Source organism: Podarcis pityusensis (genome assembly GCF_964106645.2).
Source record: "Podarcis pityusensis genome assembly, chromosome: 7".
Taxonomy (NCBI): Eukaryota; Metazoa; Chordata; class Lepidosauria; order Squamata; family Lacertidae; genus Podarcis; species Podarcis pityusensis.
The window spans coordinates 80,768,526-80,790,857 of record NC_138031.1 but is presented as its reverse complement, the minus strand read 5'-3'; the positions used below and the strand labels follow the sequence as shown (position 1 = coordinate 80,790,857).

The following is a 22,332-nucleotide window of genomic DNA, read 5'->3' as shown; positions in this document are numbered from 1 at the left end:
GGGGTGGGTGGGAGAGAAGGGGGGGTATTTCTGTTCCATTGGGGGGGGGGACATTAAAACACCATGTGTTTCTTCTGCAGCTGAATAAGGGAATAAGGGAAATGGAGGAGACCTATAGGCTTAGGCTGAAGAGGAACATGACCAAGAGAGCCAAAGTTGGTCAGGTGAAACATATTCCATGTGTCTCTGCTGTGTCCTTGCAATAGGACTAGACAACATTAGGGGAAAAACGACACCTTGCTTTTGTGAAGAGGGGCTGGTGGGTGGAATTGTGGTGGTTTTTTTAATGTTACTTATTTGGATAACAATACACATGTTCCAGGATCTATTTTGCTATTAAGGACATTTCTGTAGATCTGTTCTAATGGGATAATTTAAAAATCTGCCACAGAATTCAAATGAAATGTTTCCAAGACAAATTCAAGCACAGTGCTGAGATTTTTATTTAAAATAAGAAAATTATCCATCTTTGTGTTCCAGTTAATGCTCTGCAAATTGATCATTGGACGATTCGCCACAGAGGAGTAGGAATGTTGTCTTCTTCTGTAGGTCTGAATATGTACGTAAGAAGCAGGTTTTAATTCAGTCCTCTTTTTTATTTTGGAGCTAATCCCTGTGTTCCAAGTTGAGGATAAACAGTAAATCGTGCAGAGCCAAAGTACAGGTTAAATAAGATCATGAACTAAGATCATATTGGTTCTTTAACGAAATTTAAGCTGGCAACAAAACCTGCATGTCAGCATAGCTTGTAAAGAAAGATCAACAAGTTCCATCTGAAACAGTAATAAATTATTTCCATTTGGTACCACTTTTGTCTTTTACAATGTGTAGAAATATAGTTACAGTACGTCTGAAGCAGGCTTTCTCCCTTATACAGCCTTCTCTTGTGTGTTCCATTGCAATGAAGTCACACATCTCAATCTGGAAACATTAATCCACTTTGAAATTGATGCACCACCAAAATACGTAGTGTAGCATTACAGTGGTACCTCTGGTTAAGAACTTAATTCGTTCCGGAGGTCCGTTCTTAACCTGAAACTGTTCTTAACCTGAAGCACCACTTTAGCTAATGGGGCCTCCCGCTGCTGCCATGCCACGATTTCTGTTCTCATCCTGAAGCAAAGTTCTTAACCTGAGGTACTACTTCCAGGTTAGCAGAGTCTGTAACCTGAAGCATTTGTAACCCGAGGTACCACTGTACTCTCTCATAACCACTGTTCCTTGGGTCCTATAGCTAAGTGCTAACACAGTACACAATATTCTAGATGTGACGTTCAAGACTATATGTCCCTTGCAAGCACAGAAAAATCCTTAGCATATTGGCCATTGACTCCTGCGTCCTGAGAATCCCAGATTTTGTTTTTAAAGGGCAGGTTTCTAGCCCATATAAGACAAGCTATAGTATGTGGGAAATGAATCATGAGGAAACTCCCATAACTAGGGGAAGAGGGAGAGAGAGAAGGGTGCTCAGTCGCACTGCTGATAGTAAGAGGCAAAGCATCAGTAGTTTAAATAGCTCACTGACCCCCTCCAAAAAAAACTAGCAACAATCATGGCAACAACAAAAGCCGCCAACCACAGGTCACACAATACATTATTGCTCGATGTAAATTTGGTGTCGTCTTTTTTAAGGCTTGGAGTGTAGTCAATGTTGGAACCACAAAACTGGGCAAAATCAAGGAACTTATTTCCAAAGGGTGATATTTTGCAGGTAGGCAAAGTCTATAGGGATACATGCTTTGACACGAAAATAATCAGTCCCTTTTGTAAATATATTTATTTAGAAGTACGGAATCCAGCAACCACAAATGTTTAAGGAGCCATGCTGCTTCAGTGCCCACTGGATAGACAAAGGGATTCAAATTTGAATGGAAAATAAGAACCATGACAAGGTGTTTCATACATGTTTAGGGGGTGGAAGCGGCAGGGGATATTACAGCAAATGACAGCCATGGGTAGGTTTGGCATATTCACACTTCTGAATTGAAGTCCAATATACTTTTTCAGGAATCTTCACCTCACTATTATTTCCCTGAATCCTTCGTTCCACCTACCTACCAAGTTGAATCACATAAAATCCACACACAAAAGGTGGGCTGAACTAACATTTGATCTAACCCAACATTTTGTTTCCCACAGAGATCAACCAGATGTTTCTGGGAAGACCACATTCAAGGGCAACCCCCGTCTTTAGTGATTGCTTGTCCCAGCTCTGGTGCCCAAGGTCTCCAAACATGAAGGTCCCATTTAGCTATTTCTTCACAATGTTGCCTCCTGAGAAAACGAGGCCTGCGGCCACTGTTTTTGACCAGGCCTCTGCTTTCTTCCAGTGTCTTGCCAATATCACTGAATTCCCTTTCGCATCCCTAGTAGATTCCTTGTAGCCTTTCCATTGCTACAGACGGCTCTCTCTGACTATAGTCCAACAACCAACCAACTTTGCTACAGCTTTTCTAGAACAACCTTCGTCTAGCATTTCTGCTTAGGATGAAAAGAATTTAATCGTTCAACTGTAGCCTTCAAGAAAAGCAAGGTACCTGTTACTGAACTCATTTTCTCCCACCCCTGCCCCTTGGTGGAAGAGTCTGCCTGAGTAATGAGTCATTTAATTAGATTTGCACTGTTTGGTTGTCATTGTGCATAAAATACAGATACAGAAGACTAATGAAGGAACTGATGCCATTAAGATGCCTCCCATTAGTAATACCTGTTAAGATAAATGGCATTTATGTATATACATCAAAGGAGATCAGTTCCTCATTTCTACAGGGTTACATCAGATGATGATCCTTTGCTTATAAACAAAAAACAGTATATACATATTGATATATTTTCCTCACATACCAGTAATTTAAACAACACACACCTATCTCAAATAGTGGTTTCCAAACTATGCTCCTGGACGGCGTGGTGTTCCTTGAGAGTTTATCAGGGATTCCTCAATAGAAACATTTGTGACAACCAAGGACAAAGCTCTTGAAGGAGAGCTTGTCTGCCATCATTTATCATGCTGGGGAAGTTTTGTATGTGTCCTACAACATGCCCTCGTTTCGTGTGGCACCCCAAATGAATGGAGTGTGCTCTTGAACATGCCCCAGAATCTTCTGCAAAGAGCCAAGGTTTTCTCCAAGGTTTCATCAGCAGGCAAATCAGTTCAGAAGAAAGGGCTACTTGAAGGAAGTTTGAAAACCGCTCTTCTACATCTACCCAAGTTGAAGGGATTGCTCCTTCCCTACCACAGTAGACAGGGATTTGCTATTTAGGCAGATTGCTTCAGATCCAATAGAAGGACATCCTCGTCTTCTTTTGCCTCCTGCTTGAGCACTATTTTTTCAGGAGTAATCACTATCTTCTCTTCGGCCTGAGAAGGGCCTTTCGATCCACCACCTTTGTCTTTCTTCACTTTGGTTATTACCTCTGTGTAGGAAATTTCTTCAGAGACTGGCTCGGCATCCCCACTATCAGCTGTTGTTGTTGTATCGCCAGTAGCCTCTTGGGTTCCATCTTGACCTTCAGCCATTGCCTGCTCTTTAGGTTTCTTCTTCTTCTTGAAGGTCTCCTTGGTTGGTGCTGCATTGGATATATTTTTCTTAAATCTTATCCCAGTTTGCCTCAGCCTCTCTCCTGACTGCCTTATTCGCTCTCTCCTCTCTGGCGTCACTATTCTAGTTCGGAGCCTGTCCACCCTCTTGCCAAAATTTTGCCTTGTCTTCTGGAGGTTCTCTCTTGAGAAGGCCTTCTTTATATTGTTGATACGTCTCATGCCTGACTTCTTAAACCGGGCTGCTTTGCTTTCTTCTATGTAATACTCCTCATCAGAAGAAAGATCATCAGGTGGGCAGAAGGCATCTCCTAGGTGTTCCCCTTGTGTCCGGTCTTTGATAACTGACAGAGACAATGGGCACGGAATGTCCTCCTGCAAGTGAAAGCACAATGTGTCAAAAAGGGCTTATTGTTGAGGGAGGAAAGGAATAAAGGTGCTTCCAGATGGCCAGCTCCTTAGCAACTGCTGCACCAAAACAAAATATACCTCAGAAGGGCTTGGCAGGCAGAAGATGCCAGATTCAATCCCTGGATAGCCACAGCCAGCCAGTGTAGACAATAGACTCAGTATAAGCTTCCTATGTTCATTATCATTGTTTTATCTTCTGTGCTGCCTCCTATGCTAGCTCCCTGCCCCCCAGCCAAAAAAAGGCATTAGGTTTGTTTTGTATTTTTCTCCCTTGGGCCAGGCAGATAAAACACTGATGATCGATAAGGAGTGGACAATGGCATCGAATGTTTTCTGCCATCTTCAACTCCTATCCTCCTCTTCGGCACGAGCCAAATTCCTGGTTAGTCTCTTACAGACATTTAAGAGTGTCACTGTCACACTCAACTATGGCTAGGAGAATCGGTCCAAAGAATCGATCCATTTGGTAAACCATGGTTAGGTCACACATAGTACAACAGAGCAGCAAAGCCTTAGAAGGGTAAAGTAGGCAGAGGCTGGTGGGGCATTTTGATGCAACTGCTTTATCTGACAATCTATTCATCAAGTAAACTGAATATATTACACGCAGCACCAATATTTCATTTAAGCTTGCAGGGGAAGTGGGAGAGGGCCTTCTTGGTGGCTGCTCCCAGAAATTTGACTAACTCCCTCCTTGTAGAGGGGGGACTTTTTTGATCCAACAGGAACTGACTGCTTTTAATGAAAGGGCTGGTGTCATTATTTGTATTTTTTACTTTTATAAGTAAAGTACACACTTTTATAAGTGTGTGTGTGTGTGTGTGTGTGTATAATTTATCAAAGTTTAATTGTTTTTAATGAATACTTCCCCCCTCCAATGTTTTAGCTGCTATTATTTTTATCTGTAAGCTGCCTTGAGTGTCAGGGGAAAAGGTGGGACATCATCATTATTATTAAAATTTTGATACTCTGCCTTTTGGTCTCCAAGGACCACCTTGGCAGCTATCTCAGTGTGCTATGGAAGAAGCTATTCCAAAAATTCCTGTGTGCCCGTCCCAGTTTTAGTAAATGCCATGCACTGATTTTGCTCCTGTCCTTTTTTGCTGATGCTAAAGTCACTCCAGGCCTCCAGTGCAAAACAGGGAAGCCACCCTGTTGACTTTTGCACATTCCAGGGCCCTGCCCTGCTGCAGATGGCATGAAAAACATCTGAATAGATTGCAGGAACTGGGTGCAGCATCAGCTAAGAGGTAAAAAGAGAATGCTGGATACTCCTTTTGGACTATGAGGGAGCGGATGGGGTGTCATTCACAAACTTGACTGTTTGTATAACCATTTGACTAAAAAAAAATCCCACGGCATAGTCTGTGATTACTGATCACATTTGATCAATAATCACATAAGCACAAAACTTGACTTAGGGAAAATGTTATGTTATAAATATAGCAAAGGGCCATTTCACACATTGTATAGCCAAAAAACCTGGTTGGCTACTCAACCAAGTTGACACAGCTAATTCCAGCTTTCTGGCTGGTATTTGTGACTGAACACCCAATTGCCACATCAACACGTTATGGCAGTTAGATGCATACTACTTAAAAAATGCTCTAAAACATAAATGAAACTAACAAAGTCCTAACCATTGCATGGAATACTAAAGAACACAGATGTCAAGTCACTGTGTAGAAACAAAGAAAAAAATATAGAGAGGAAGATTCAGAACATACATGCACAGTGCAATCCTATCGAGACTTCCTAAGGAGTAGGAGAATCTAGTTCCAGGTAAACACGCATAGGAGTGCCCTGTAAATTTCCCTTTGGAATAAATGAAACTTTAAAGTTTTGATCCTATCAAAAGCCAGTGGTAAAGTTGGGAAATTTTAGACTGGCTGTAATGGTTTAAGGGAAGGGAGCTCTTTAGATGGCATTCTGCCCCAAAGTCCTGCTGTGACTGAACCACTATCGGAATCCCTCAACACAGTAAAGAAATTGCATAGATAGATAAACCATTCACTCACATATATATAGTATACAGTGGTGCCCCGCAAGACGGAAAACCCGCTAGACGAAAGGGTTTTCCGTTTTTGAGTAGCTTCGCAGGACGAATTTCCCTATGGGCTTGCTTCGCAAGACGAAAATGTCTTGCGAGTCTTGAGATTTTTTTTCGCTTTCCCCCCCCTTTATCTAAGCCGCTAAGCCTTTAATAGCCTTTTAGCAGCTAATTCGCTAAACCGATAAGCCTTTAATAGCCGCTAAACCGCTAATAGGGTTGCTTCGCAAGACGAAAAAACCGCTAGACGAAGACACTCGCGGAACGGATTAATTTCGTCTTGCGAGGCACCACTGTATTTAAGGGAGGGAGGGAGGATTCTCTCTCTCAGGGATCTCTGAAGTCCTTTCCCTGAATGTCCAATTGTCATATCTGTAAGTCTCTGTTCCCTTTACATTACATAAAGAGATCTAAGGGGAAATGTGCAGGCAGAATTCTATGCAATTGCTTGGGAAATCTGCAGCTTTCTGGTGTTCTGGCCAGTGATGGCAAAACTGCTGGAGATGAACGACAAGAAGCACTTGGCACCTTGTTCACAGCCTACTATTCTCTACCTGGCAATAGTTCCCTAGGATCTGAGGTGGGAGGTTTTTCACAGTCAGCCCTGATATTTGAAACCCTTTCCAGCAGAGAGACCTAACCTGGGATCTTCCTATGCAAAGCATGTGCTTGGCAACTGAGCTATGGGCCCAACCCAAATTTCTGGCCACCGGCCAGGCAGCTGTTTTTTTTCTAGAGAGAACATTTCATTCTCCACAGGCACAATCTACCACTCAGGGATTTGCCTGCCACTAATTTTGAGATTATTTACAATATTTGCAAAAATATCATAGGTGGTAGAATCCAGATCATCTCATCTGAGATCTCAGCAGGATTATACACCGGCCTCATTTGCATGTGACACTAAGCCATAGTTTAGAGTGTCAAATGTGCCACACACTTGCATAGTGCTCCATCATATAGTCCAACCCCTTGCAATGCAGAAATCTGCAGCTGTCCCGTACAGGGATTGAACCTGCAACCTTGGCATCATCAGCACAGCTCTTTAAACACCTGAGCTATGCCCACCACTCCTCCTCTAGGGTAGCTGCAAAGAGCTCTGGGGTAGCTGCATGGAGTTCACTTCTGCCACAGTCTAGTGTGTCTTCTGAAACCTTAATGGAGTTTAATGTCAACTATGGTTTGTTTAAACAAGCCAACCTTGGGACCCATGCTCTGAAGTTGGCTTGAACCAAATGACAGCTACCTACAGCTAGTGTGTGCTATAAGTAGCATGCAGCGCTCTCCCCATCAGTGCCCCATGCTTTAGAGTTATGTTGCCAAGTTTAGCGGAAGGCAGGGATGCAGCAGGCTTGATTCTGTGCCATAGCTAGGCACATAGACCATCCTGTCCAGTGAGCATGCTGCACATTGACTATGTACTAATATAGTAAAGGTTGCTCTTGGTCTCTGAACTTCAGTGGATTTCTGCACCTCACAGAAGAGACATGCCACGGGGATGTAGAGCTACTAACTTTTTAAGTTCAGTAGTAACTTACTATTAGACTAGAAAATTCTCACTTCATTTTTTGCCTAATGTTCTACAAATATATTTTCAAGTACCAGTAGTTTTGGAAGAGCTTGTGTGTGTAGAAATGACTAGAGTCTGCAATAAGCTGTAATGTGAATGGATAATTTCAAAAGATTTTTTTGTAATAGTGAACTACCATTTAATCCATAGGGAGAAGCAGTTGTACAGGGTGATAAAGGAAATTTTGCCTTCATACCCAAATATGTGCACTTTGCAATTAACACAGTATTTAACTCTGCCACTGAAATTGATGGGACTAAGTAACTCTAAAGAAACCATACACATGAAAGAAATTATTTAAGTGCCAATCACTTTTCACAATCTGAACCCTAACAGCCTGGCAAATCTAGATTTTCCCATCAATGACTGCTTTTACAAGGAAGAAAACTGACATTCTAATGGCTAGATGCTAAATATTCTCAATTCTGGGTGCCCTTATTGAGGATCCTGAATCTCTCTTAAACACAGCACTGCAGATGCAGGAAAGATCACTTCTGTACCCCTGCATCTGAGCGCAAAAACTAGTCATTTGGGCACACTTGGTACATGAAATATTTCTGTATGCATCAAACACCTTCATTCAGCACAATAACTTTTCATTCCTTTCCACTTCAAGCTATTCTTGGGGTAAGTCATTTTGAGATAAGCAATTCCAAAGAAATCCTGAGAATGGTATGCAAAAGAGTCACCCCAGGAAGAGCTTAGAAGTAAATCTCTGAGGTGGGGGGATCACAACTTACAATAAGGTCCAACAACCAGTAAGCAAAATATAAATCAGCTTTTTTGAAAGCACAATTAATGGAAGGGCTAGTTTGTGCAGAGAAATTCAGAGGTTTAGCACTCTAGTTAATTCTCTGGAAAAATAACAGGGATGACAGTCAAGCATGGAATACTCTGTCAAGATGCCCAAGCGCCTGCCCAGATTGCCTTTCACAGAGGCAACAAATAGTCCTTGCTGATCTACAGTTAATCTTATGCTGGCTGCTGGAGAAGCCTCTTGACACTAATAATAGACCGAGTGCTTTGCCACTGGCAGATTCATACTGCAACACGTTCAGAGGCACAAATCAATTTTTCTAAAAATTAAATAAATCAAAAGCATATCACACACACTTGATATCGGAAAGGCTGCTTTTACCTCCCTCTGGTTTGTTAAACAACCAACAAGGATGTCAGAAACAGTGATGAACGCAGCGGAAGCGATTGCAATTAAAACCAAACCCCAAACCCTGTTTACCTGGTAAATGACAACACGGAACTTGTTTTTCCGCAGCATTTCCTCTTGCTTGGCCTCCACCTTCTGCACGTTCGCGTTCTGCTTCTCGACACGTGCCCGCACTTCTTTAACGCGAGCGCTCACTTTGCGGGTTTTCTCCAGCAGCTTGTTGACTGTGTAGCCGGTGTTGTTGTGGGCCTGTGCCAGCTTCAGAATGTCTATCTGAATGGTCTTGATGGCATCCTCCATTTCTCTGTGCCTCTCTTCGATGCGTTTCTGACTCGCCTGCACACTGTCCACAATGGTCGCCACTTTGTCCAGGACTCTGACAATGGTAAAGGCGGCATCTTGTTCCTCGTCGTCGTCGTCCGGGACGCTGGGCAGGCGATTCTGGTGGATTTTATCCGCCTCCAAGGTGGCTTCGCGGTGATCCATACCGTCCCCTCTTCGGATTGCTCTACAGGAACTGAAATATAAACGCCTCGTGGCAGCTGCGGCTCCGACTCCAGCGGGGCAGTTCTGGCACTGGAGCAAGAAGGTTGCTCGACAGCTGGTTTTAGGGGATGTTCAAAAGCAGGGTCTGAAACTTCAGCCCAGGAGACTTGTCAAATATTTATAACCACAAAACAGCCTCGCAGGATTGTTCAAGTGCTTTCTGTATGCAACATGAAACCTCTAAAATTAGGAAGCAAAGTTGGGGAAGGAACATACGTTCCAAGAATCACATATCTCTACCAATCAACTTTCTCGAGTTAATCCAGGAATAGTTAAGCAACTTATTAATTAAGCCAAAGAATGAACCGGCATGCTGTTAAAACCCACTGTTGCTTTTGTTTTAATTAAGCTCTTTTCTTGGGTGCAGGTGACGGGAGGGCATTCAACGTTTTCCAATGGCCTTTGGAAAACTGAAATGAAAAAGTGCCTCCACTATCTTTCAAACCTTCTAGTAAAGAATAAACAGACTCAGAACAGATTAAATATCGTGGGAAAACATTGTATTGACATTTCTTTCCAGTTCAAATATTGAAAGCCTTTTTATTGAACAAATTATTAAATCCTACATGCAGAATTGGAAAGCCTAAAACTACATGTTGAACAGCTGGAACACACCCTAGTTACATTTTAGCTCTGGATCTTCCAAACAACTACTAACATCCTATTAATATAATAACTACAACCAGCAGACTTTATTTGCATGAGACACATTCTTAGCTCTTGAAAAGTATTCTAGACAAGAGCTCAAATCTTTTATGGTATTTAATTTTTTTTTCTTTTTTGCATTTTAATCACAAAGACTATACAATTTTATTTGTTGATGTGAAAACAGGTATCCTCTTTAGAAAACTGTAATAAGTATGAAAGCAGTTTAAATAGTGACCAACACAGGCTTAATCCCAATCATGTGAGTTTGCTTATTAAACATAACTTAAAAAAAATAAAAAATACACAAGTCTACCAAGACCTGTTTCTGCAGGGCAAATGCCCTTTGCTCTACTGGGCAAGCTTTCAAATTCAGAAATGTATATTATTATCATTATCATCATTATTTTACAATTTAAAAATAAAGTGTCAAATATTTATGAAGACGGTGGTGCTTTGACCCAGTCCATACATATTGGGCTGGATCTAGACTAAATTAGTTGCACTGAAATCGTTATGACTAACTTGTTCCACTGATTTCAATGAGAATTAAGTGCAACTGAATTAGTCTGAATTCAACCCGTTATAAATATGTAACAACTACACACAAGTACACATCTTCACAAGTCATGCGATTGGCAGTGTCTAAAAAAATCAGTTACTAACTTTCAAAAACATTTAAATATCTACGGTATTTAAACACAGTGTCTTCTAATTCCTTGTAAGAAAAGTACGCTGTAAACATCTTTACCCTTATGTCATGCCTTGTTTGCTAAGAAACAGGATGGGATCCATTTTGCTTTTTCTACAACCATTGGTGAAATGTCTCGGGTCCCAAAAATGTTACATTCCGTAAGTAAAGCACAAGTCTATTATTATAACCATGTGATACAATACAGGAAATAAACTACCGTATCTTCCAAATCATGAAATGAGAAGTTACTAGAGCAGTCCATTGCTGTCAGCTGCTTTCGGAATAAAACAAAACAGAGCTACGCTAAAAAAAAAATGTCCAAAAATAAGGCCTCTGAAATAAATATTTCCATTCTTTTAAAAAAAGATAATAAAATTGTACATCACATGGGCATTGTAGGTATAAAAATTGCTCTAAACCATTCTGGATGACGTATCTGAAGTAAAGTGGCCTAGATTTTGCTTCTGCCGTCGTCCTCTGTTGTTCTTTGGGCATTTCCTGTTACCGGAAGCAGAAAAAGAAGGGAGGGAGGGAGTGGCGTGGGAGAAGAGAAATGATTTATTAACTGAGTGTATTTTAAAAGACTACTTCACGATTAATTCACATACAAAAGCCTCCAGAACATAAAAGGCTGCATCATCCATCATTGACATCTGCTGCAAAAGCCACACGTGTTGTCACTTTGGGGTTTACACACCAGAGGCACTACTAAGAATCACACTGTTTGTCATGCCCCTGCTCTGGCTGAAGCAAAGGGAGCTTGTGCTTCAAGTTGTACACTGCAGACTGCTTCTGTTAAGTTGTGGGCTGACATAGCAGACGACACAGCGATTTCTCCAAAGCAGCTCTTTATTTGTAAGCTGGAACAGAACTGAACTGAAGGCCTCAGTCAGCCTGCTTATATAGAGCTCCAATACCTTGTTACTGTAGCAACTTTCTAAAACGATCCAATCACTGAACGTCACTTTCGATCCTTCATTTGCATACAAACTATCCAATCACTGAACGTCACTTTCGATCCTTCATTTGCCTAACTATCTACAGTATCCCCTGTTGGCCCAGGGTGAGAACCTCAGTACATAACAGCTTCCACCTGCACATTTAGCCGCATGGGAGCCATACCCTCCAACATTTCTTCAACGAACAGGGACGTCCTGAAGAAAAGCAGGACATTCTGCGATAAAATCAGAAACTGGGACGGCTTCTGTAAACCCGGGACTGTCCCTGGAAAATAGGGACCCTTGCAGTCACATGGGAGGAATCTTATACAGAAACTGAAAAATTGTCATCTGGTCTCGATATGGCCTAGTACAGTGATAACCCACAGCAGCTGCCCAGGTTCTCAGAACCAAGTCACACCCTACATTTTAAATTCCAGTACGAAAGGTACCATAGCTAATATGGCAAAATACGCACACTGTAACATCAATCATAAATGGGTTAAATGGCCGCTTTCCCCTACAAGAAAACCTGTCTTAATTCCTTCATCGCAATCCAAAAAGCAGTTCCAGTTTAACTCAGAAGATGCTACAACCCATTTGTGGTCTGATGTAGGCTTAAGGCCATGGCCTAAGTTGGCTGTGATAGAAGTTGCGTATATATTTATTCCATTAGTCCACCCTTCCTTCAAGGAACTCTGGGTGACATAAAGAGAGTGTTCCCCTTTTCCTCTCACAATAACCCACACGGTAGGGTGGCTAAGCAGAGCTTACCATTTTGCCAAAGAAAACTGTAGTCATGGTTCAGCTGCAACGTTACTGAATTCTATTTGGTAACAAATACAACATTGTGCCACTAATGGCACTGAGCTTGATGCACCAAGATTAAAATGGTCTCTTGGCTATTTGGAAATCACATATTGCCCTAGCTAAGGCATACCAATTCCTTGGCCCTCCGGCTCAAGAGACTAATGTGGGCAGCACCATTTGCCTCTGACTCACCCAAGGCCAAAATTAACAGCTGGGGAAACAGGAGGGGGCCATTCAGAATGAGGGCAAACAAAACTTTGAGGGATGAAAAAATCAAGCATCTCTTAGCCAACGAGCCTCTATGAATCACACCGAACACATTTTAACCATGATTATCAGCACAGAAGCTTGATAACCATATGTGGCACAGAACCTTGATAACCATATGTGGCTGACATGTTGTGCCGGATTAAGAAACCTAAAGGCTGGAATAATAATAATAAATAATAATAATAATAATAATAATAATTTATTTATACCCCGCCCATCTGGCTGGGTCCCCCCCAGCCACTCTGGCGGCTTCCAACAAAACACTAAAATACAATAACCTACGAGAAGCCGAGTCAAATATGACAGACTAAGGCTGTATTCCTAGGTGCAGTTTACTTGGGACTAAGGGGCATCTTTTCAGTGGGCTCATAAACGTGGTCTGAGAAAACCTACTGTCAGGGCTGCCTCAAGTCTCAGCTCACAAAAGACCAACGCCAATCTCTTCTTATATACAAAAGTGTTTATTGCAGTTCATTGTTTGCTTCACATCCGAGGCGCGCAGCCCTACGTCTGTTACGCATAGACCGCTGAAGTCCCCTCTGAGTCAGTCCCTCCCCTGCACCAGTTTAAGAGGCTTGCGCTGCTCCACCTCTTTCTCTCTTTCCTTTTCCGCAGGGTCTTCCTGCCCGCTGGGGTCTCGCCCCTCCTGGATTCCTCTGACGCGGAATCCCCAGATTGCTCTTGCCCCCTCCTGCGGGCTTTGGGACCTGGCCCCTCCTCCGGGCTCCCTGTACTTCCGCGCGCCTCCACATTTGAACTTGGCGCGCGCGCCCAACCTCTAACCTTCCTTTTGACAGCTACACTACTCCCTTCACTACTCCCCTCCCCTTCCGGGAGGGTGGCTTGCTCCGACCTCCCTCCCTTCTCTGCTGCCGGAGCTGCTTCCCCTGATACACTGGAACCTCCACCCCCTTCGCTGCACTCTGGCGGGGAGGCTGGTCCTGACGCCCAGCTGCCACTTTGGGATCCCCCGCTGGCCCCCTGCTCCTGACACGTTCCCCCTGGGGCTCCCCTGGCCTTGACCACCGGCGCCCCCTTCTGGGAATCCTCTGATTCGCTGGAAAGACTCATGGAATCTCTTGAGTCATTGTCATCCTCTTCCTCGCTGTCCTGGGACTCATCCCCATCGCTCTCCATCTCCTGCCTACCCTGTGCCTCTGTCCCTGAACCCCTGACACCTACCTATGATGTACCTACACAGGAACTATTACTGGAGTCTTTCTGGACTCATGTTTTAGTCTTGATGTCAAGATCGAATACATGTACTTACTGACTTCCGTATGATCAGGCTGCAAAATACATCTAAACCTTTTACCTCTAATCCTCTGAAAAAGCAACTCAGCACTGCTTGCTCCAGGACTCGTAGGCTGCCTCATTAGAGCCAAGCACTCAGGATTTCAGCAGAGTGCAGCAGCAAGCAGGATGTTATCCCATTTTACTCAGCAGCGGGTATGCACTTCCGAAGGTTTTCCAAACTCTCTGCATTTCATTTTTTTAGACTAGCCCATTTTGGCTTTGCTCCCAGAATGCAGTCCACTCCTCATATAGTATTAAGAACTACAAGTTCCAGCCAAATCTTAAATGATGGGTGGGTGGGTGCGTTTCTGCCTAGCTGCAACTCTTCTACTGACTTGATATCATGTTGATTTCAATAACTGGGGGTGTAGACTGTCTTGGCCCATGTGTTGCCACTTCCAGGCCCTGACACATGGCACAGCCAACTGTGGGAAAATATTCCATCCCATCCTGCAAACTTAACAATGCCAAACATCTAGCAGCCTTATGATCAATTCACCAAGACCTTTTGCTGCAGGACATTTCCTTACGAGGTAACGAGCCATCTTATTTTGAGAAGTTATCATCCTGTTGGCTACCTTGTTTGTGGGTTTTAGTTTTTCTTGGTCTGGGAGGAACCAATAAAAGTAGCACTGTCGAAATCATAGACCTAGTTTCAAAAATTACGTGAATGAATAGGACCAACCCAATGTTCCAATCTCCATGATGAAAGAGAGAGACGTCTCCCTCACTTCTACCATGTGCGGTGGACACGATGGCTTGGCTTTGAATGATTCTTCAAGAAGTGACATCATACATAATGGCCTAAATTTAGAACCCTAGCCCCATATTGGCATTACATTCCTAGCGACACATAGGAACTCAAGATGTTCCTCCATCATGAGAACTGGTGCTAGTTCAGTGTAAGCCAGTAGACCATAAATGCAGAGAATGCCATTCTTGATATGGGTGTGGATGAATAGGCAATGGTCCTGTAGAAGTATTTTAGGCCATGGCATGTATAACAGGAACAAGGAGAGATGTATATGAATATCATATCCCGGAGGAAAGATTTCCTCTCTACCTCTCTGCCGTGCCTAATCCATCTCTGGAGCTGAGCCAGAAGGAAGCAGCCAACATTCCACTCTGATATGAAAGGATCTTCAGCAGATTTTGTGGTACATACAGAGTTGGAAGGAGGGGACATAATGAGAAAGTTTCCTATTTGGCAGGCTCAGAATTCAGTGCCAAAACGCTACATGCAATGTCAACACTTGCACACATAGTGGCAAATACCTTAGAGAGATGCTACCTAGACACACCAAGTTTTTTGGGGTGTTCAAAGCATTACTTTATCTTAGCAATTCTTACAAAACATTCTGCAAGGTATCATGGCTTCTGTGTGACAGATTTGTGTGTGTGCACAAAGAACCGTGTCTTGCCTAAGACCATCTAGTGAGTGTGTGATTGAGATTTGAACCAGGAATAGCCTGACTCATCGCTCACACAATTAGCCACTACATCACAGCAGCTCCCAGCTTGAAGTCTTCTCTACTATCCAATGCATCACCTTTCTTTCTTTTTTTAAATGATATTTATTGAAAAAAGAGTTTTTTTTAGAAAATTACACAAAAGAAAAAACAAGACAGAAAAATAAAAAAAATAAAACCATCATTCTCCAATTCTCCACTTTCAATACCTTCTTTCCTTGAACTCCTCCTCCTCCCTTTTCCTGTATCCTGTTTTATAATAATCACAGCAAATCCTTTCCATAATTCATAGTATTCTGTCATCACATTACCTTGATCTATTTTCATCTTATCTTATAGAAAACCTTAAAGTTTAAAACTTAAATCTTAATTTTTACCAACTTCTCCTAAACCATAACATTCTTACCTAGTTCTTTAGACATTTTTATAAGAGCCAAATAGTTTCATTTCAACATTTGAAATGTTGAAATGCAATGCATCACCTTTCAAACCTGAATCCTGCTGAATCAAATTTGTAGGCCCATAAATCCCACTGGAAGCTGAATGAATCAGGGCCATAAAAAGATATGGCAATAGGATTCCAACTGTGGCAGTCATGAACTTCTAAAAAGGGCGAAAAGCACCCACTGTACTTTCCCCCCAAGCAACTTACCGAGTTATGCACATCACAATTGCAACAATAATGGCAATCTGGACAGCTCCAATTATTGCTGCAATGAGGACATGTGTGAGTTTTTGCCTACTCGGGACAACATAAAGTATGCTAAAGTCCGTCTTTTCACAGTGCTGTCCTGTGTATCCAGATTCACACCTGGAAGAGAAGAGAGGATGTTTTTAGAGGAAGTGTCTATTCAAAGTTCAGGCCATTACACAGACAGTGCTGAACTGCAACTGTGAGACAACAGTGAAAGACTCAAGGCAACGAATCACATATTCTCATAAAAGCATGAGAAAAAGCACACAAGGATCATCTAAATTTTAAGATACAGAGCTATATGTTATAAATGGTAACTGAGGACCATTACAATTTAAAAAGCTGGAGACAATTTTTTTAGGGTGTGCCTACACTACTTGCGCCAGTTTTATACCAGTCTGATTATCATGATTATTTTCTCCTGCAGCCTTAACAAAAATAAATAAATCCTGGGAAACATTGCTTTCTATGTGGTTAAAATTTTGGTCTGACATTTAAGCTAAAAATTTAAGCCTGAATTGCATAGGACTTAACAGCTATTTCAAGGTTTATCGAAATAAAATGCAGTCCCACTACTGCTTTGAGGACCGCTCTGGACACAGATGATCAATAGAAGATCACAATGAAACGTGCTCCAGTGTGTATACAACAAGGATTTCTCCTCCCTCCCCCCTCCTCCTCTTTTTCTTTCAAAGCAGAATCCATTCTGCTGCAGAAATCTGTATGGGGGCTCAACTGGACCCTGCTTCGTGTCCCCTTTCCCCACCCTCCTCCCTCACTTGCTAAAGGTTCTCAAGTTGCCTAAAGACTTCTTGTACCTGGAAGGGGTGGGATGAGAATTTAAAGCATGGGTGGGCAGTACGCAAACGTGGAAGCAACATAGGTACACCCCCCTCAATAAGGTTGCACACACTGATTTTGTTAGCAGGTGTTGGGCAGCTGGGGTTCAAAGCCTTCCAAAAGGACAAGGGGAAGAGAGACATTCCACTGTGGGGAAGAGGTACCCAATGAGAGGATCTGAAGGCACTTCCTCCATCAGAGCAAGGTATGCTGGACAGCATCTTCTGCCACTGGGTACATCTTCGCACACCCAAGATCCCTCCTGGGAACTGATGCATCACTTTCTCTGAAAGAGGTCCAATCTATGGACCTCTTCCTGTCTTCATCAGAACTCTCCACTACAGCTTTGTTCTTTGTTCCCCAAAGTGGCTTCCTTGAGGGAAGGGGGTGGAGTAGTAAGCAATAGAAAGCTGGCATCAGTTGGGTCCCTCGTGAATTCAAAAGGAACACTCAAAGGGCCCGACTGATTTTCGGGGCAAGCACCAGGTTGTTCAACCATTTCTAGTGCCTAGAAATGCCTTGTCACGCTGTGGAAGATGGGAAGAGTAGAGAAACAGCTCTACGGAGGCCTATGCCAGTCTCATACCCAGAAAGCTGCACCAAAATGAAAATGAATTATGCCATCTTTTATAACTTTCCCCTCTCATTTTGTTTTAATCCAAGGGTTTATATTGTTCACTTAGCAACAGACAAGAATAGAACAGAGGTTAAGAGTATAGCAAGCTATATTTAGAGAATATTGCTATAATTTATTCATTCCATGTTAATAGAATGTGACACGCATTTGGATCTAGTGACAAGTCGATAAATAGTTAATAAAAACAAGAAGAACAAAAACTGGGCTTGCATAAACCCAATTTATTTGATGCTCACTCGGAAAGGGGGAACTTCAGATATAGCTGTTTCTGCTTGGATCATCGTGAATACGCTAATTGTGGAGTTGAGCACAAATTTCCAATTTCCAAATCTTCTTGGTCGATTGACTTACCGACAGGAAGCCTTCTGTGTAGAATAAATGAATTCACATTTCCCATGGATGCAGTAGCCACTAAAACTTTCCGAGCAAGGAATATGGTTTCCAATGTAGATGTCTTCTCTTTGATCACTTGCATCTTTGCGGAAAAACAGAAGAATGGTAGAAATTGAAGGAAGATTAAAAGCTGTTTAACTTTACTGATTTTGTTGGTGTTTTGCCTGCTTTGGTTTGGGGTTTTTTTGGAGGGGGGTCTTTATTGCTCTGTTTTTTTTTATTATTATATTTTATTGTACTTGGATTATTGTTGTTTGCCATCTTTTGGCGAAAAAGCAGGCTATGATGTCAGCAAACAAATACTTTTTTTCACACACAGCAGTATATAGCTACTGAAAGGGGTCCATAAGGAGTTCAAATTTGTCCCATGAGGATGTTTCTCCAGGACAACACCCACCTGCCTCACACCTCATGCCAAATGTGATATCATGTGGCTGCCAATGCAAAATTGGGAGCTTTAAAGTGTATTCTCAATTGCACATTGACAAGGGAAAGGTCGACGCCCATAGGATCAGCTGCATGTGATACTTCAAAGCACCTGGTCACTGGGCATCATTGTGATGTCAGGCAATTGAAAGGTGGGCAGCCCTACCCAGATGTCAAATTTAGCCTGATAAGGATTTGGCTCACAGAGCCAAAAAGATTCTCTATCTGTGCTCACTGCCATATAAACAACAGCCATATCCTTAGATGACTTTGCAGAGAGTTTACAAAAGTTTCAATTAATTTATATACAGTATATATAATAAACTAATGCATTTCTTAGAGCCCTCTCCCTAAAGGAATATCCCTAGGATACAAAAGGAGGACTTTGGATAATTCAACAGAGCAATAAATGTTAAATGCGATTCAGGTATTAAAATAATATAAAATCAGAGTAGTTTACTGTTAGAATTATGTTAAATGTTTACTCAGAAAATGACATCTAGGTTAGCTATACTCTTGGACGGATTTCTACAATACAGTCTGGATCAGTGTAATAACAATATTAATCCCCCCCCCTTCAAACCATACAGAATTACATTAACATGGATCAAAGAAAGTTGTGCCTGGTACAAAACTGATAATTATTAGAATAGGAATATAAGAATTAGGTTATAGACCTAATTCTCTATTTACAGACTTCTAAAGATAATCAACCTTTCCACCTTTCTGTTTATTGCTGCATAAAAGGCATTCGACTGCCTTGAAGAAATCTATGACTTCAGTAATGAAACAATTTGGAATGGAAGTCAACTTTATCAAATGGTTTAACTTCATTTGCAATGCAAATATCTTGGTAAATACTTACCTGTCTAAAAAGTTTGAATTAGAAGGGGGGGGACACAAAATAATTATATCAATCACCCCCCTTAAATCAGTACTTTTAAAAATGATCAGTTTTATTATTGCCTCATATTGTAATATTAAATTCATACTACTATTATTCAATGTTATCATGAATTCTCAGGAAATAAAATGAATGTACTGAAATCTGGAACGTAAAATCCCTTACAACAATACAAACTTTAAATAGTAGATCAAAATCAGGATTTCAACAGTTCCGTAATGAGAAGAAAGCTGGAAAAACAAGGAGGTCTTTGCCTAGTACTGAAATGACAGCACAGCAAACACCAAGGGGGAGCATTCAAAGAACAGGACACCATCCCCAAAATATCCTACCCTGGTCGCCACCTGCCTAACCTCAAGACAGTAGAGACATTTTGAAGAGGGCCTCTGAAGATGACCCAGAATTGCTGTTAATTGTTAAGTTCTAAATAAGAAAGTGGAGAAGGGTCTGTAAGCATGACCAAATTTATTTTTATCCTGGCTGGGGAGACAGATGTCTATAAAAATATAGGAATTCCTAACATTTCTATTTCTGTTCCCACTACACTCTGTGATATTTGAATAATATGCAAACTAAATCTCTCTTCTGCTTTTTAATAACATGCAAACAAAATTGAACTTATTTATTTGGCAAGAAGGCCTGCCGAAGGGAAAGAAAGAAAGAAAGAAAGAAAGAAAGAAAGAAAGAAAGAAAGACTAGTAAAAAGCAGACATACCCTGCCCCAAAGCTGGCTCCCTTTGTTACAACTTGTCTACACTTCAGGTGGAAACTACTGCAAATAGAGCCATGATAAGAAGATCAAGAACACTGCATAGGCACTTCTCTTCCTTCCTTCTCCCCACTTGTAGGCCAATTCCCCATTTCCTGGCCTTAAATGCAATTAGTGCTACATCTGCAGCAGTCTTTTCCCAAATGGTTGTTAGCTTGAACCACAGTTTGCAAAAACCATTCCTAGGTATTGGTTGCAAACTGTGGTTTGAAGCTAACCATGGTTAGCAAAAAGCACAGATATAGATATAACACAAGTCCAGAGGTAGCTAACATGGGGTCCTCCTGATGGGACTGTAACTCCAATCATACATGACCATTGGCTGTACTGGCTGGAGATGATGGAAGTCGGGAGTCAAACACATGAAGAGCACCAGGTTGGCTACTGCTGCTGTAATCATTATTAAGTTCCACCAATGAAAAGGTAGACTAATTCATGAAAGTACGTTTGAGGTGGGAAAGATGCAAGATGTTCTCCTAAGCCAGAAACTTATGTGAACTTATTTACAAAGTTGCCTTAACATGTCTTCTTAAAAAGCAGCAAACTCCAAAGTCAATTCCTGTGACCCCCTTAAAGTTTATCAAACTATTTTGAAAACCTCAGAGACAGAAACCACAACTGGATCTCATAGTCATTGTTGCTATTTTCTGGCTGATGGAAACTTTGCGTTCTCTGTTGTCCCCTCCTCCTCCTTGCTTGAGTGCCTGCACAACAGATGATAATTACATGGTAGGCAAAACAATTTTCAGCCTGGTTTGCGTTTTGGGTTTTATTAAGAAAGGTATCCCCCCTCCCCACCTTGCATAACAGTCTGTGCCTGCAATGTGAACTTCCTCCTCCTCCTGCTCCTCCTCCTCCGCCCCCAAGCAAATGCCTCTCAGGTTCCCAGGTTACTATCTCAAGCAGAAAGAGCAAGGAGAAGCTAACTGGGGCAGAACAGAAGAGAAACCCAGCAAAAAAATCCTTTCAGTTAAGTTCCCAGGAATTGCAGACATCCCAAGGCTCCAAAATAGATCTTGGAGGTCAAACTTCTAGATAAAAGAGAGGTTGACAGGTTCTACAGAGCAGCTAAACCACTGAAGTTTCAGCTTGTACTGGATCTGAATGCTGATCTTTCAAGAGGAAGGCCTTTTAGCTCAGGAGATGCAAAGGCAGGCAAACCAAAGCGGCCTGGAAGCAGAGAGAGTCTGAAACTGCAGAACCAGAACCAGAACAGCGCTCCAGTCAGTTTTAGCCTGGTTTCATCTATTAGGTTCTCCTATCTTAAAAATGGAAGGTGCAGTGGAAAAGGCCACAATCTCAACTGGCTTGTAGCAGGGATGGAAAGATTAAAAGCACTCCCTGGTAAGAGCAGGGGATTCCAGGCATGGGGAGTGTGTGCGATTTTGCCCCACCTTTTTGTGTGAACTTGGGGAAATAGGCATTGAAGTGAGAGTGTTGTTGTCCCAGTGATAAATGCATACTTGTAGAATTGGTGTGTGGATCTGGTAGTGTCTGCTATATTTATACGTTTTGGATCTCCTAGTAGCTGTTATTGTCCCAATATGTTAGTTATTTTTCATTTATACTGATTTTTGTATATTGTACCTAATCTTTCTGCCCAAAACAGTTGAATGCATATTCTAGATTGCTTAAGACAGGTAAGTTGCCCCTTACCTGTTCTGATGCAAGACGGAAAGTCAAAGAGACTGGGTAAAGGCTAACACTTTCAGTTTATGGACAAGGTGTAATAATTAGTTAATCCAGACTCAATTAATCAGAAATTGGAATGATTCTTTGATGTGCCCACACAGAAATGTCCCTCTATCCACTGCCCCAAAGATAAGATCAAACAAGCCCAGAGGCTTTTCTCTCTTTCCTTTTCCTTTAGCACAAATTTATCCAATAAACAATAAAAGGGGGAGAGAGAAAGTGTCAGAAGGAGGAAATTGCTTTTCTGTAGAAATGGTTTCTTTCCTTAGTTTCTGCCAGCTTTAAAAGTCACCTTTAAATCTGAAGTGCAGAACACAGGAAATCTATTTTGTAGGAATAAGTCATCCTTCAGAACAATACATGAAAGCTTCCTTTTCCGTGTTTAATAACAGGGGAGTGTTTAGCATTAATATAAGAAACACATGAGAGCTTGGGCACAATAGAACAACATCATAACTCCATTTGTGGAGCAAAAGGAACACAACATCAGTTCATTTAAGACTATTTATATGCTAAATTTTCCAGAATAAATAAAAATGGCTTTATTATACAAAATGTCTCATCACACACAG

General features: G+C 41.8%; 2 protein-coding genes and 1 long non-coding RNA gene across 5 annotated transcripts in view; all 3 read right to left on the bottom strand.

The window, feature by feature from the left end:
* Positions 1-425: 425 nt before the first annotated feature.
* CAVIN4 (caveolae associated protein 4) lies at positions 426-9,637 on the bottom strand. Its single transcript, XM_081014939.1, has 2 exons — positions 8,810-9,637; positions 426-3,916 (listed from the first exon to the last, which is right to left on the bottom strand). The coding sequence occupies exons 1-2, from the start codon at positions 9,221-9,223 to the stop codon at positions 3,260-3,262; spliced, it is 1,071 nt and encodes a 356-aa protein (XP_080871065.1). The 5' UTR covers positions 9,224-9,637; the 3' UTR covers positions 426-3,259.
* A 129-nt stretch (positions 9,638-9,766) lies between these two features.
* The window catches only part of TMEFF1 (transmembrane protein with EGF like and two follistatin like domains 1), a gene marked incomplete at its 5' end in the record, with an annotated part of 103,558 nt that continues 90,992 nt past the window's right edge, over positions 9,767-22,332 (bottom strand). For all 3 annotated transcript variants that reach the window (XM_081014934.1, XM_081014935.1, XM_081014933.1), the window contains 3 exons: positions 9,767-11,120; positions 16,058-16,216; positions 17,928-18,051. In XM_081014934.1, the coding sequence (XP_080871060.1) occupies positions 11,036-11,120; positions 16,058-16,216; positions 17,928-18,051 (368 nt within the window). In that variant the 3' untranslated portion in view covers positions 9,767-11,035. The remainder of the gene's footprint in view (positions 11,121-16,057; positions 16,217-17,927; positions 18,052-22,332) is intronic.
* LOC308482155 lies at positions 12,896-16,048 on the bottom strand. The gene is made up of 3 exons (XR_013989094.1): positions 15,888-16,048; positions 13,819-15,485; positions 12,896-13,029 (listed from the first exon to the last, which is right to left on the bottom strand). It is a non-coding gene; the product is annotated as an uncharacterized lncRNA (long non-coding RNA).